The 16,965-nt window shown below is 40.9% G+C and overlaps 1 protein-coding gene across 1 annotated transcript; it reads left to right on the top strand.

The window, feature by feature from the left end:
- Positions 1 to 14,530: 14,530 nt before the first annotated feature.
- LOC105680577 lies at positions 14,531 to 16,166 on the top strand. Its single transcript, XM_012384171.3, has one exon. The coding sequence runs from the start codon at positions 14,672 to 14,674 to the stop codon at positions 15,497 to 15,499; it is 828 nt and encodes a 275-aa protein (XP_012239594.2). The 5' UTR covers positions 14,531 to 14,671; the 3' UTR covers positions 15,500 to 16,166.
- Positions 16,167 to 16,965: the final 799 nt, after the last annotated feature.

Here is a 16,965-nt window from a genome sequence, read left to right as displayed (position 1 = left end):
AGAGGCCCCGTTGCGACGCTCACACCGGTTCCCGGGCCTCTCTCGATCGCAGCCGGGATGGTTATCGTGGAGGTGTTTTAGTCGGTTGGAGTCCGACACTACCACGCCGCCTTCCTCAAAAGCGGCCTGGCTTCCGTGCGGATTTCCTCCACTTAAAATAAAAAAAAAAAAGAAGTGAAACATACATACATTCCTGTATGATAATTGCAACTGCTCACGAATACAATTTTGACTCGGATTTGAGAATTCTATAAGATATCATTTTAAACTATACTAAATATATAGTACGCTGTTTCGCGTATCTAGAAGGTATCTTTAAAATGACGGACCTACCAAATTAAACTCAGACTGTTTTCTGAAACTACTTAATCAAATGAAGCATTGGTTTATAATAGTAAATCTAGGCATCAGAAATTTACTCCGTATGAAGAAAGTCCATCGAACTAGGTGTATCTATTACCGTTACGAAACATATATACTCCAATAGGAACACTCCTAGGATGATAATGCTCGATGGAAAACACGTCAGAATCGCTGGTCTCTCAAATCCATTCAATGAGTAAGTGACGAATGAAGATGCGTATTAAAGTTATGTGCAAGTACCCGTAAAGTTGTGAGACGTTCGGATAAGCTTATTCGATGAAGATCAGCTACATATTCTGTTCGCGGGTGAAGAAATGCGCGCCTAAGTGGGTGAAAAAGGAAGGGGAAATAAGGATAATACAAAGAGTTAATGAATGTAAGGAAGAGAAGCTAAATCTCAAAATAAGGAACAAGAAGAAACAAGCTACTTACAATGACACCGTTGCTAATCATTTGTTCTCGATGACAATCGCCTGTACCACCGCCCTTGTTGGATACTTTAGCAGTACTAGTATATTTGAGCATATTATATTATATTTCGATGTACACTACCTTTTCGACCACTTATTTCCGTGATTATGATAGAAGAACAAACAGAAGATACTTATCACAAATTAAATTTAAGCAAGAAGAAACTTTTTGCGATGTTAACTCCAAATGGGAAAATATGTATATATCAGCATGGATCATGACCTCCCTACTTTTACATTAAGTGTTTTGAGAAGTTGTATTTCAAAACATGGCATGGTTTTCGTTGAAAGGGATAGTTTCATAGAAGGAAACTTCAAATAGTGAAAGCGTCAAATTATATAGCTCTGGAAGAATAATATAATTTAACATGAAAATATTAAAAAACTGAGTACATCGAAATATAATAGATACTTTCAATAATATGATATAATTATTCACAGTTACTAACGCGTGTAGCGGCACAGGAGTCAAAGGACGACACGAATCGAGAGCCACTCATGTCGTTGTTTGGCTCGGGTCATTGACACAGACTTGATGCATGAAACGTAATGACAAATAAACTTCGGGCAAAACGATGTCGCCGCTACATGCAACCGTCGAATAAAGACGAATTTGGATTTTCCGATCTCCCCCGACCAGTATAAATAAACGGACTCGATCTCGAGCAGGGCAGTACATACCGAGTATCTATCAGTTAGCAATCAGTTATCAATCAATTATCAGTTAGTCGCGTGAAACAGTATCTAACAGTATCTACAGTATCTCGAGCATTAACGAGTATTTATTCACGATTTCATTTTGCGATTTATACTTTGTACTAATGACTCACGTATACAGGCTGTACATTAATTTATCATTTTAAATATGTTCGACGGTTTCAACAACGAGCAATCTAAGTTTCTACACACATTCAATTAATAAAAACATCGAGTTAATTTTTTAACCTTAGAGGTTTTTATCTAACACGTGTTCATGTGGAAATCATTCGATCACGTGTGTCTGTACGATATAATATTATTCGTATATATTTCACTACCATGTAGTATAATGCATTTTCTAATAACACAGCACTACATGTTTTAAAATAACGAAGTACTGCTTGGTTCGAAATAGCGTATGACTATGTATATCGATATAATTGTTACGACCGTTCGCGGAGAGACGCAGTCGCGAGGAAAACGAGTCAGCGAGAGGCGTAAATTCTCGCTACGATTCGGACAATCAACGCCGCGAATTAATCGTTCCCTTGTTTCGATTAAGATAACAGAGGTGGTTAGAATGAGTTTAACATTGAATTAACAAGGTTAACATAAATTTGTATATTTGACAATATTTAAAAATAATATAATGATATTACTTTATAATATTACTTGATGTATTCGTTAGACTAAGCGACTTTAATTTTACTCGTCTGAACCTCTCGATGCATTTCTTTTGAATCCTCAAATGATACTGATGCCCTTCGATTTTTTCTTTGTTTTCTATGGGAGACGACCCCCACTACGCTCGACTCACGCCACCGTTCGCGCCTATTCTCATGCAACGTCAATTCACAGAGATCAGGTCACACATCACGGGCAGGATGACGCCCAGATGTCTGCACATCCTTGGCGCGTACCTTCAATAGTCCTAAGTACCCATCGGGGGTCTTGGAATTTTCATAGTTAAGGTTCTTCAGACCAAGCGAGTATCTGTTGTCTTAGGTTTCCTTTTACGTTTATTGTATACTACTGGTTAACACGGAAAATTAGTTTTCCTTACGTCTGGTATGTTCCGTTAGCAACTTTTTCACGAGGGCGGCTAAGACACTTCCTGGTCCACCAACCGTGGTGGTCTATCTCTGAAAAAGTGTTAATTCGACTGTTTTAATAATACACTTTGATGCATCTATGTTCAGTATTAACTGGTTGAAAAGCCATGAGAAGTACAAATAAGGTGTCATAAGAGAAATCAGCCGAATAGATTTCAGTAAGAAAGGCAAGCAGGAGCGAATATAGATAACCATGCATAATTAACGATAACATATGGCAGTAAGTACAGGTGAGCGCCCCCCCCCCCCCACCCACCCCCCCTCTTTATCCGAATACACTAATATCCGAACGTTCTATTATCTGCAATGCTCTATTATCCGAACATATTTCCCAGTAACAATGTATTTTTTCCTACATTCGATTAAGTAACCAATATAGAGGATGTTAGGTCGTGTTTAAATTACGTACTTCTATTTCGTGTGTATCAGAACAACCATTTGAAGTTTGGTCAGAAGTAATTTCCTTTCCCCTCCTCCTATCGATGTTTTGGAGGCGTTCCTCCATCAGTTTAGTCAACGAGGTGCCTAACTCCTCCATCTTACATTCGATCGCGGCGAGGCGCGCTGGCTCGCCCCCCTTCTCCGCCGTGGAGCGCGAGGCCTTGTTCTCTGCCTCCAAAGCTGCCATGCGTGCTTCCATCATCGCGAAGGCGCCAAGGGTGGGACCCATCCTTCATGCAAGCTCTTTTACGCCTGTGGAGGTGGACCTCGAGGCCTCTCGCAGCATCTTGATGCACGTATGTGCCCTTGATGTTGCCAGATGTTTCGTCGTGGATGTTCTCATCTCTTCATCCAGTTCCAAGGGGACCTCGGAATATCCGCCGGCCTTCCATTTCTTTGCGCAGGGCGCTTGGGCGACGAGGGTCTCTTCCTCCTCAGACGTTTCTCCGGTCTGTGCTCAGTGGAGGGAGGAAGAACCCCTCCTTGTTTGTTTGTGTTTGTGTGGGCCCTCAGACTAGCTGAACATGTACTGTGGAGATGCGTCGGCATCTGGTAACCATCATACCCGAAGAATAGGGTCTAAGTATGACTAGCCACGGGACAGAAACCGTTGGAATGTTTACTGTCGCGTGCCGCCACAAATATTTTTTTTAAGGAGAGCAATAGAATTACTCCATATCTTTGTTGTTTGTTGTTGTGCTTCAGGACGTCTTATACATGAATATTTTCCTCCGGTAGTCGCTGAGGAAATCAATGAGAAAATTAAAAAGATAAGAAATAAAACAGCTGCAGATCCAGGTTGCGCCTGCAGCTGCAGGTTTGGAAAAAAAGTACTTGGTAACCCCGGGTCTGCCCATGGTACTAGCTATATTATTTAACATGCTGTATTATATTTCTCATTATCCGTAGAGCTGGAGGGAAAATAGAACCGTGCTTATACCAAAACCAAATAAAGCCGATTTGAAAAAGGCCGAGAACTGGCGGTCGATAACTATTGGTCCAATAATAGCGAGAATTTTCTCCTCCACTCTCGACAGGAGATTAAGGAGGTGCATCGTGCAGAATCTGAGACAAAAGGGCTTTATATCCGAAAACGGATGTAAAATAAATGTGGAATTATGTAATGCAGTCCTGGAATATAGCAAAAGAGATCAAGGAGATCTACACTATAGTTGACATATCCAAAGCATTCGACACGGTGTCCCACTCAGCGATTAAACCGTGTCTGGCTAGGAAAGAAATCTCGATCCCGATAATCAATCTCATACGAAATATGTATAAAGGTAACGGTACAAAAATAAAGGCAAAAAATCCAACTGGGGTCGAGATTGAAATCCTCAGAGGAGTTAAGTAAGGCGAACCCTTATCACCTATTTTGTTCAATCTGTGTTTAGAACCGCTGCTGGAAGCGGCAGAAGGATCCACCGAGCGGATCAGTATAAGCAAAAACAACAAGATCCCCATATTGGCTTTTCCTGATGATATTGTCCTATTGGGCAAGAACAGCAAAGAAGCACAAAAACAGTTATCTATGGTCCAAGAATACCTGGAGGGTCTTGGGATCTGGAGAGAAAAGCCAAACGTTCCAAGTGGTCTCAAAGAAGGACACTTGGTACATAAAGGATCCAGAGATAGAGATAAATAATAAAAGGATACCAAACATCGCATCTGAGGAAGCCGCCAGGTATCTTGGTGCTAAAATCGGGCAATGGAAAGGCCTGCAATGTGGGATAATCATGCAGAAAATACTGAGCACGATTAAAAGAGTGAGGAAATTATCGTTAAAACCGGGGAACTTCATCAAAATATGGAACTTCTTCAAAAATATATACTCCCCCGCTATATTTATAACTTGTTGATTAACACACCGAGCGAGGGAGTGTTAAAATTCTTGGACAATGAAATCAGGCCAAAGGCCAAAGCAATTTCTCATTTAACACCTTCTACTGCGGTTGGGTTCTTTCACACACCCAAAAATAATAGTAGACTAGGGTTACCGAGGTTTGAACATCCTGTGAAACTCGGTACCCTTAAGAATGCAATAAATATGAAAAATTCACTAGATCCAGCAGCATCTAGTCTTATTAACGAGAGCACAGAATTGAAACTAAAAAAGATCGCCAACTGCCTGAGGATTAATTGGCCCACTACTTCTGCGGACATTAAAAAGACCAAAAGGAGGCTGAAAAACGAGCATATTAAACAGTGGGCTGGCTTGCGGAGCCAAGACCACGGGATGGCTGACTTCGCAAGGGAAAAACTTCGCAACGTGTGGCTCAAAGAGTACCACCTGTTGAAGCCGTCTCGCTTTATCGACGCCATTAGGTTGCAAACTAATACCTTTGGCATCAAAGTAGCTCTAGCAAGAGTCAACAAAAAGATTAATATAATGTGCAGGAGGTGTCATGCCCAGCCCGAGACCCTAGGGCACATTTTGGGGCTATGCCGGCATACAAAGGGCTTAAGAATTAAAAGGCATGACGAGGTAAAAGCTCTCCTCTTCAAAAAGCTACAAGACAAGAACGAAATATTTGTCGAGCCTACTATTAATATTGGGGAAAATCTATGTAAACCGGACCTCGTCGTGAAAAACGGGGACGGCTTCTCGTAATCGACGTTACTGTCCGCTACGAGATAGAGATTATCTCCAAAAAGCAGCCAAAGAAAAGGTCGACAAGTACTCGTCTTGTCCTAAAGAATTAAAAAAAATATATGGCGTCGGTAAGGGAGACGTTCTGCCGGTGGTGCTTGGTAGCAGAGGAGCTATAACGCCGGAAACTGTAAATAACTTAAAAATGATGGGAATTCCTAATAAGGACATGAAAATAATGGTTTGAAACGTACTGAGAAGCTCTGTGGAGATGTGCGACTTATTTTTAGACGAAAAAAATGCAATCATTATTTATTTATTTATTTTCAAATTGTACATATACGTATAAATTGTACACATGAACTTAAAATGAATATAAATTATTTATTTATTTATTTATGGTGGCTTTACTATTGACTATGTCAATTTTAAAGTTAACTTAAATTTCGGGGCTACGTTCGGCGACTGATTGTCGCCTAGAGCCCAAGCTCATTATCACAAATCTCAAACAAATACAATTAGATAGAATGACGACAATTGTTTAATTATGGCTATGGTAGACTTTAGATTACAATTTTACGGATTTTCCCGAAGTTCCAAACGGGAAGATTCCGGTGTCCTTTCATCTTCGACATATTTATTATATTATTATTGATTACATTATTTATTTCTAGCATCAAGGTGTTGGGACTATCCACCCCATATTCTACTGCCGTCACTCTCTCAGGATTTCTTTTTTTAACGTATATTTCCTTCCTCATGCTTGCTTTGATGTGGATCGGCATGTTGCCGGACAAAACGCCTAATGCCGAATGAGAGACTGTACTGTACGGCATAGTTGTTATATTGAGGACCGTTCTTTGCACCCCTTTCATCGATTTTTTATTTTTTGCAATATTCAAGGCTCCGGCCGACACCGGCACTCCGTACGTCAATATTGCATCCCATACGTTATAATACAACTTAATACAACCTACGTGCTAAGTAGCGAGGTCCGTTTACGTTTGGTAAATTACTGCTAAACGCGCTGAGCATAACATCCGGTTTCCCGCGTGCACTAGCGATGTGATTATCAAACCTCCTCCTCCCATCAATAATATCCCCTAAGTATTAAATTGCCCCCTGCGTTTAGGTTTCCACCTATCCCAACCTTAGTTTGATTATCCTCGGTACTCTCCTGCCGGTTATCATTATGATTTTAGTTTTGTCCCTCACTAGGCTGGTTCCTACAGTCATACCCCATGTTGAGAATGTGGATCTTTGAAGCCGAAATAATGCTACAGGAACACTAAATTTATACTGAGGATTAATATTAGAATAGTAATATATTTATTTTATGAACGATTTCTTATATATTCATCGATACACACTTGCACGCGTCTCAGCACTTTCTTCTATACCAGATTGTTAACCGTCTGACTAGTTTACATTCATCTGTTTTCTAAACGCCGCGCACACACATACCTCCACACACAGATATTCACATACAAGTATCTCTACTACGCATTTAATCCAGTTCAGCACAGAAAATTATACATATCTCAACACACCTCCATAATTTTTTGTGCTCCATATTCATTTCCTTTTATAAGTAAATCAAACTATTCTTAAAAGTAATCTAAAATTTTCAAATTTGTTTCTCCCTAGAGCCTTCGTTAAAATATCAGCTACATTATTTTCTGAATCTACTTTTATAATGTCAATCTCTTTATTTTCGTAACTTTCATTCACAAAATGGAAGTGAACTTCAATGTACTTCGAATTTTTTGTTAAGTTTCCAAATTTTGATATCGCAATCGCTCCAGAATTATCTTCGTAAATTTTTATTGGTGTCTCGATCATTATTTTGAGATCTTTCAACAATTTTCTTACAAATTTAATTTCGCTCACAGCTTCCAATAAAGCTGCATACTCGGTGGCTGTTGGTGATTTTGTCACGCTACTTTGCTTTCTCGATTTCCAGTAAATTGCGTTTCCGAAAAATCTTATGATAAATCCCGTAGTGGATTTTCTATCCACTTTATCTCCAGCCCAATCAGCGTCAAAAAAACAATCAATAACTTCAGCATTCAAATTTCTTTTATAAGTTAATTTTAATTTCCTAGTTAAATATAAGTATTTCAAAATTCTCAATGCATATTTATAGTGGATCTGGTTGTAACTGTTTTGAAATCTACTTAAATAGTTTATACTATAGCTAACGTCTAGTCTTGTTCCAGTATTAATATATAATAAAGCTCCTATGAGATTTCTATATCTTATATCGTTTGAGGCTTTCGGTTGTATATTATATTGTTTCCCTAATGACTTTATATAACTACTTTGATTTAATTTCATCTCATACTTCTTATTATCGTATTCAACGTTTATTCCTAAGTAAGTCTTTACTTCACCTAAGTCCTTCAACGCAAATTTGATTGACAATTTGTTTTTAATTCCATCGATTTTTCTTTTGTTTTTTCCACATATTAATAAGTCGTCTACGAATAGAATTAAATATATAACATCATCGCTCTCATATTTCATATACAGACAATAATCACTCTTACTTCTTTGAAATCCTAATTTTTTCATATACTCGTCGAAACATTCATACCAAGGTTTTGAACTTTCACGCAATTCATATAATGCTTTTGATAATTTACATACTCTCCCGATTTTATCGTCATAACCTATAGGTTGTTTTACAAATGTAGGAATGTTTATTATAAATTAACAGAAAAGACAGTATGATAAACACAATATTGTAACACTCTCACAAAATTGAATATAATATCGCACTTCACGAATTCGCTTAACACTATTTCTACGTACAGCAACATGATGAACTTCTCTCGATCGCGATTAATTCAACTCTGACAGCATTACCATTAGTGTAACAAACCCTGGCAACGCTCACAACACTCCTTGACAACATCAACATATCTTAACAACGTTTATAAACAATCAGCCACGTCTTTCGCTAACGTCACACCATCCCACACAAATATTTCCGATTTTATAGTTCCATTTAGGAATGCTGTTTCTACATCCATTTGCATAATCGTCAAACCATATTGACAACAGTAAGATGTTGCAATGTTTGCATTTTTTCCACTGGAGAGAATAATCTTCCAGTACTTCCTTCTGTTGGAAGCCTCGAACAACTAGTCGCGCTTTCTTACGATTATCAGATTTACCCATCAGACCCATTTCAAATCTAATACTTTTTTGTTTTTTGGTTTCTCTATTAATTGCCAGCTCTTATTTTTTATTAAACTATTCATTTCTCGATCCATTGCTTCTTTCCATGAACCGCTGTCATCTCCACTTAAAGCTTCTTCATAGGTTTGTGGACTGTCTGAGCTAACTACATTCACATAAATGAAATATGAGCTCGTTTGGCCATATCTTTGAGGTTTCTTTCTTTCCCGTCCTGACCTTCTCAAATTATTTTCTATGTCCTCAAGTTTTTTTCTGATTTGTTACTTAAACTTCTCTCCTCTTTTATTGCAACCTGCTCTATCTTTTCGTCATTTATTTCATTTTCATGAATTTCGTTTGAATCCGAATGTTCGTCAAAATCCTTTTCTGTTTCATTGTCTGATCCATCTTCTTGAAATCCTACTAAATTATCATCTTCACCTATAAATTCTACGTGCCTTGCAATTATAATTTTATTATTAACTAGGATCCTATATCCAATGTTTTCATAACCTACAAGTATCCCAGTATCTGCTTTTTTGTCCCATTTTGAATTTCTTATAATTTCAGGTATTCTTACGAAAACTCCACTTCCGTACAATCTTAAATTATTTATATTCGGTTTCCTTTTAAAAAATATTTCAAATGGTGTTTTATTTTCATATGTGTTCGTAATGGTTCTATTTTTTAAGTACGCCGCGGCTCTAACTATTTCCGGCCAATATGTAATATTCAGCTTTGAATCATGTAATAAGCATCTAGCTGAATTCATGATTGTTCTATTGTAGTGCTCAGCTGTTCCATTTAACTCGTGAGCATAAGGTGGGCATGGTTCTACGACAATTCCCTTGTCACTAATTAGATTGTACATGTTTTGTTCATATATTTTTTTCCATTATCGCATCTTTATCTCTTTATCTTCTTACCAGTAGGATTTTCAACTTTGTTTATATAATCAAGGAAACAATTGTAAACTTCATCTTTTGATTTCAAAGTATAAATCAATGCGCACTTAATGTAGTCGTCTATAAATGTTAAGAAATATTTGGATCCATCAAACCCGGTATTTTTATGAGCCCCATTTAAATCAGTATGTACTAATTCTAAAATCTCGCGTGCTCTACTACGGTTATATTGGAAGGGTAAATTGTGCATTTTATTTTGGATACATGTACCGCATTTTAATTGTACTTGCTCAAAATTGTCTTTTTTTTTCTTTTTTTTATATTTTCCGTGGAGGAAATCCGCACGAACGCCAGGCTGCTTCTGGGGAAAGCAGCGTAGCAGTGTCGGGCTCCAACCGACTAAAACCTTCACGATAACCGTCCCGGCTGCGATTGAGAGAGGCTCGGGATCCGCTGTGAGCGTCGCAACGGGACCTCCACCGCGCGCCTAATACCACCACTGATGGGGCGGTGTGTGACCATGTGTGACCATTGTCATCACACCGCCTCGTCGCCGGAGCCGCCGTGCCAGGCAGCCCGGTTCCCCTACCGGACTGCTTGGTGGCCACGAAGCGCTGAGCCGCCGAGGGGGGGGGGCGGTGGGCCCAGCACGCTTCGCCAACGCCACACGGAGTCCCAGGCAATCACCCATCCGAGTATAATACTATCCGTGCCCGGCACTGCTTAACTTTCGTGATCTGACGGGAACGAGTGCACTCAACGCGACCAGGGCATGGGCTGCTCAAAATTTTCTGGCATTCCCTCAACTAATTTTTTCTTGCAGATTGTATCTAAATAATTAAAGTTTACATGCCCTAAGATCCTGTGAAATTTTTCCTTATTTGTCATTTTTCCTACATTTTTAGCATGAAATTCTTGCCTTTCAATGTAACTACTTATTTTATATAAACCATGATCTTTGAATGCTATCCCTATCAACTTTCTGTATTTGTTATATATCTTTGAAGTATTTCCTGCTGAGATTATCTTATTTTCATTCGTTGCTCTCGCATAGCTAACCAAGTTATTATCCATTTCTTTCACATAAAATACATTAGACATTATAATTTTAATCCTCCTTTTGTTTACCTCAAAGTAAGTTAAAATTTTTCCGACGTTTGCTCCTTTTAGAATTCTACAGTTTCCTATCTTTACATTTATCGGGTTTTTAAAATTTTCGTACTCAACAAAATAATAGTCATCATTTACAATGTGATGTGAACATCCACTATCCAATATCCTATTTTTTGCGTATCGTTAGTATATACCGTAATTTCATTCGTACTACTTTCGCGCTCTACTCTCGTTAGGAAGGATCCAATTTCTTGGTCGTCGTGCCCTTGTAGCGTTATGTAGCGTTAAAATTATGATAGAAAACAGAAAATTTGTCAATTTCCGAAAAGGAGATCGAGTTCTTTCATTTTTACTCAATTTGTACAGTATTATTTTCGGTTCGCGATGATACCCTTTGATACTTGGGCTAGTTGAGAATTTTTTCAGACTGACTGGATGATTTTGAAGTGAGCATTTATGTTCTTTTATTCGTTGGAGTGGGAGAAGGCTACGCTCGTACTTATCATATATTTCGGGGAACAGCTAGAGTGACCGAATGCCACCCAGGCTGAGAACGACGGATGCTGACCGAACGGTCACACGTGATAAGGCGCTCGGAATTTTGGTTTATCATATGGCTGCTCGAATTTCACCTGTGACACCCTCGCAGGACTTGCTTATGTAAGTCTATGGGGGCTGGCAAACCCACGTTCCCGCTGCCAGGGAGGACCGTCGGGACAAGCGTCCCGCTTATGTGAGTCCTCTATGTACACCGCAAGGAAGGTCGCCGGGAGTGTAAGCGAGAGACTCGATTATGCTCTCTCTACGTGGCCTTGGGTAGTAGCCCACCCACGATCCTGATGCCAAGGATGGGACCGTCGGTATAAGTTCCCGGGTACTTTGTACCTTGAGGCCCCCGTTTACGTGAGTCCCATTTGGATCTGTCGAACATGGTTAGCAGGATGCCGGCTGGCAGTGACGTGGCGGTACATCCACACGATAGTCCCACCAATGACTTAAGGCCACGGGCGGTTGAGTGTAAGCCCGGAGGGAGTTGCGATCCCCTTGCTCGGCTAATTATGGGTTTGGACTCGTGGTGGCAGTGGCTGATGGCCAAAATGCTGGCAAGAGGGCTGATTTAAGGGGTAATGGCTCGCCCCGAATGGCCTTCGGCGGGTGAGCAGCGTCCCACCTGCTCCGCAACCGTCTTGGTGAGACGGTAGGGCTTAGAATTGCCCTGTTCGACCTGTAACGAGCGAAGACCCTTGCAGGCTTAGCTAATCAAGGTAGCGAGGCACAAGGTGCCTTGTACGGTGTTTGTACAATTGTAAGGTGTACGTGTTTGTACAATTTCTTACCACAGGCATTCCACAGGCATAGCACTTTATGTCCCTTTTTCCAGCTGTGAATGCATTTGACCTTGTCCTATCACTTTCCCTCTTGCTACGCGTTTCCCACATTGTAATTTTATTTTTTAAAAATTCGCATATTCGGTCACTTTCCTTCACTGAGTCGATTAAGTCACCAATGTAGCTCTATAATTCTGGTATTGTTTTCAGCGTGTAGTCGAGTTTTTAACGTTCACTTACGTTTGCACCAGCAGTCTTTAATTCATTTATCGTTTTCTCAAATTCCGCAAAAAATGAATTTAATTCTTCAAAGTCTTTCAGCCTCATCATGTCTTTTTTTTTATATCGAGGAGGGAAAATGCTTTTACGCATACCCAGTAAGTAAAAACCCCTCCTCATTCTCCCTCTGCTACGGTATTCGAGGCACCAACCCGGTACAGTCATTCAACATTCCTTCAGGTTGGCCTCTACAGCACGTACCCAATCCTTTATCCTCTTTCCTCGACTCTGGTAATTCTTCTCCTCCTTCCTTCCCTTCTTCTCCTGACCTCCACCTCCCTTTCATTAGAAAGCCGGCATTTTATCGCCTTTGTACAAAAGTCATGAAACCTGTTCCATAATCACTCCTCTGCTGCCATTTTCTCAACGACTCGGCTCTCCAATTTAAAATCTTCACCGATCTCGACCTCTAACTCCGTTCTCTCCTCCGTCCATCTAGGGCACCAAAATAGCACATACTCGGCGTCATCCATCATCGCACCACAATCCCAACAGCTGGTGTGCGACTCTTTGCCGATCCTATAACGGTAACAGTTAAAGATACCGTTTCCCGTAAGGATCTGCATCGTATGGTAGTTGATCTTCCTCTTTCTTTTGTAGAAGATCAGCGGATCTTTTCTTTCTGCCCAGCATGTGCCACGTCTTCAGGGCTCTCCTTGATCCGCCTCTTTAAGCCATACTGCTTCCACCGCAACCACGCCTTAATGTAAATCGGCATGCTACCGGTAAGCACACACAGAGCCCCATGTGACACAGTACGGTAGGCGGTAGACGTGCGGATCAACGCTGCCCTTTGTACCCCTCCCATGGTCGTCCTATTTGTTTCTCTTCCCAGAGAGGAGGCCCATATCGGTGCCCCATATAGTACCACAGACTCCCAGACACCATAATATAGTCTCCTGACTAAATCGTTGGGCCCACTGTTGAGCCCACCGACGTTTGGGAGTACGCTCCGTATGGCGCTCAAGAACCGTTCTGCTTTATCATAAACTGCTTTGAGGTGGAGGGAGAATCCCCTAGCACTATCCAACACTACCCCTAGGTACTTCACAACACGGCTGGTGGAAACCTCCCCCCCCCATCCCCCACGTCAACATTAAAAATCTTCGGAATTCTCTTCCTTGTTAAGAGGTTAACCTCCGTCTTCTCCCTGGCCGGATGCAATCCAGCTTCGCAGCACCACCTGGTGGCCAAGACTATGATCGCCTTTATCCTTTCATTCATGTCGTGGAACCCTCAGAGCTTGAGTAGAATCGCAAGATCGTCGGCGAACGCTACTGCTTCGGTGTCCTTCTCCCGGTCTAGCGCCTACAGCACCCCGTTATACACTAGATTCCACAGTAACGGCCCTAAGACCTGCGGGACCCCCGCGTAGACGTTCCTCCTTACGACACCGTTCTGACAGTGTACCAATATTCTCCTCTCAGCCTGATAGTCCGCTAACAACTCCTGTAGCCGTCCTCGTAGCCGTCTCCTTCGAATCTTCTCCATTATCCTCTCCACCTTAGAGCGTTGAAGGTGTTCTTTACATCAAGGGCGGTCAGAACACACACCAGGCCCTTCCTTCTACACTCTTCAGCAACTGCAACCGTCCTATCCAAGGCTTCAAGAATCTCCCTGTTTCTCCTGAAGCCATACTGATCCCTATGGAAGGGATCCTGACCAATGCTCCTCTCTATGAGCATTTTCAGCGTGTGCTTCCACACCTTGCTCAACGCCGGCAGTATGCTAATTGGCCTATACGCCAATGACGTCCCAAGTTCTCTGCCAGGCTTGGGTATTAATACCAACCTAGCCTCTTTCCATACCGCAGGTATTTTTCCACAGGTCTTTATTCCGTTGAGCACTGTCCGGAGCACGCTAGGTCTTTGCTCCGCCAATAATCTCACTACAGTGCAGGAATCCCATCCACTCCAGCCGCCTTCCTGGCGGTAAACCCGAAATACTTTCTGAAGATAGTGACTCTTCTCCCGCCGAAAGTGTCATATTTCTCAGCATAAACCCAACTGAAAAGAGTACCGCCAAACAAAACAAGCTAATTGCTACCCTGATTGAGCAATTTGAAAACCTAACTCACGAGTTTAAGAGCTTTAGAAATAGCACCGATCAAAACATTAGAAACATAAAGGAACTTGCGGAAACTAGTGATAGAAACCGTTCGAAAGAAATACGCGATCTTGCAGAAACCATGGAAATAAAATACGATACCGAGACCGACCAGTCGCTAATCAACACCCATTTAGAAACTGCTGCTGATAACGTAACGGATGACGAAACTGACGGGCCGAACGCTTCACAAAGACCACGAGCCGCATCTAACCGCGCCGCGATTAAACCAAGAAACAACTACAATGAAGATCAAGGCCTCGAAGTAGATAAGGCCATACGAACTGTCGAGACACTACGAGGTCGAGATGACGAAAGCGTTGAAGATTTCATTTTATCGGTCCGCAAAGCAAGAGCTAGGTGCAAGGCTAGTGACAGAGAGTTATTATTAGATCTCATACTGATCGAAAGGATTACCGACAACGCGAAACGAAACATACGATATCTAAAAATCAACTCGTTCGAAGACTTATATTCATGCTTAAGACAACACGTATTGACACCAACAACTATTAGCAATTGTAGGGACAAATTAAAGAATTTAAAAGAAGGGGCAACAGAAAGTGTACAATCTTTCAACTCCAGATTCCGACAACAGCTAAACGAATTAAATTACGCAGTTCAAAACGAAAACCGCACACCAACAGAACGACGCGTAGCTATAGATATTGAAGAACGCGAAGCACTTAAAACCTATTTGCTCAACTTACGATACGAGATAGGACAGATGGTAGTATCTAGCGATCCAAAGAACCTGAACCTTGTCCAACAACTAGCAGCCGACAGAGAACAATGGTTACGAGAAGCAAATCCTGTCGCCAACCGCCCAAAGAATCAATCTCACAACACTACTAGTATCCAAGCGAACTACTACCGATCCACAACCACAATCTTTTGCTCAGCTACCTAGCCGACCATTAGACGACCGCATGAAACCGAAGTGTCCGAAGTGTTTACGAACTGGACACACAGCCGAAAACTGCCACTCTCGAAATTTTCCATTCGCCAACCAAGGAAAGATTCCACCCCGAGTAAACCAAACAACAGAGAACCCAGAGGAAGCTTACCTCGAGTCAACTGCACCACCACTGGAAGATTACTATCAATCGTACTGCAACGAAGAGACGGAGGAAGAGCCAGATTCCTCGTCGATAACGGAGCAGGAATCAACCTTATAAAAGAAAAAGCCTCACTAAACGTCCAAACCTCTAACCCAAAGACCTTCCTAATGGGAAGTGACAAACATACCACTAACAAAATTTGCAATTTAACTATGCTCAAGAAAAATCATCAATTCCACGTAGTCCCTAACAACTTTCCTCTAATCGAAGATGGAATAATCGGACTCCCATTCCTTACAAAGTACCAATACAGCGTCACTAACAATAAACTAACCTTAGACGACATTATATTACCATTCCAGAAAAGCGATTGCAAGATAAGACCAGGCGAAACTTTAATTTCACCCTAATACATCGAAGGAAAGCCCACAGCAGTATGTTTCATCAACACTGGTAAGCAAATCTGTCACATTAAAAACGAAATAGAGAAACCCGATAAACTAAGCCAAATTAATAAATTCGCACAAATAATATGTACCAAACATATTGATCCAGAACTTCGAGAACCCCTTGAGAAAATCTTCATTAATTACTTAGACGTTTTTAATATGGAAACAGACTCATTACAATGTACTAACTTAACAGAACATACAATCACACTCAAGACAGACAAACCTATAAACATCAAGTCCTATAGACCGCCCGAATGTCATAAAAAAGAAATCGAGACTCAAATCAACGACATGTTAAACAAACAAATCATAGAACCATCGGACAGTCCATATAACGTACCAATTTGGGTAGTTCCAAAGGAATTAGACGCATCCGGCAAACAAAAATGGAGAATCGTTGTAGATTTTAGAAAATTAAACGAGCAAACAGACCAAGACGCATATCCTTTACCAAATTTGGACGAAATACTCGATCACATGGGCAAAGCTAAATTTTTCTCAGCATTTGGGTAGTTCCAAAGAAATTAGACGCATCAGGCAAACAAAAATGGAGAATCGTTATAGATTTTAGAAAATTAAACGAGCAAACAGACCAAGACGCATATCCTTTACCAAATTCGGACGAAATACTCGATCACTTAGGCAAAGCTAAATTTTTCTCAGACCTAGACCTCTCGTCAGGATTTCACCAGATACCTATGGAGCAAAATTCCAAAAAATATACTGCATTCTCAACCCCACAAGGTCACTTCCACTATAATCGCATGCCCTTCGACCTAAAAAGCGCACCGGCGACGTTTCAACGTATGATGGATACCGCGCTACGGGGGTTAATAGGAAATAACTGTTTTGTATACCTAGAT

This window comes from Bombus impatiens, unplaced genomic scaffold (assembly GCF_000188095.3).
Source record: "Bombus impatiens unplaced genomic scaffold, BIMP_2.2 scf_0238, whole genome shotgun sequence".
Taxonomy (NCBI): Eukaryota; Metazoa; Arthropoda; class Insecta; order Hymenoptera; family Apidae; genus Bombus; species Bombus impatiens.
The sequence above is the reverse complement of the archived record's forward strand: the minus strand, read 5'-3'. Positions and strand labels throughout refer to the sequence as shown.

What these genes read in the sequence shown, in the direction of transcription:
- LOC105680577 (XM_012384171.3), top strand. Translation starts at nt 14,672, where the DNA reads ATGGAAATAAAATACGATACCGAGACCGACCAGTCGCTAATCAACACC.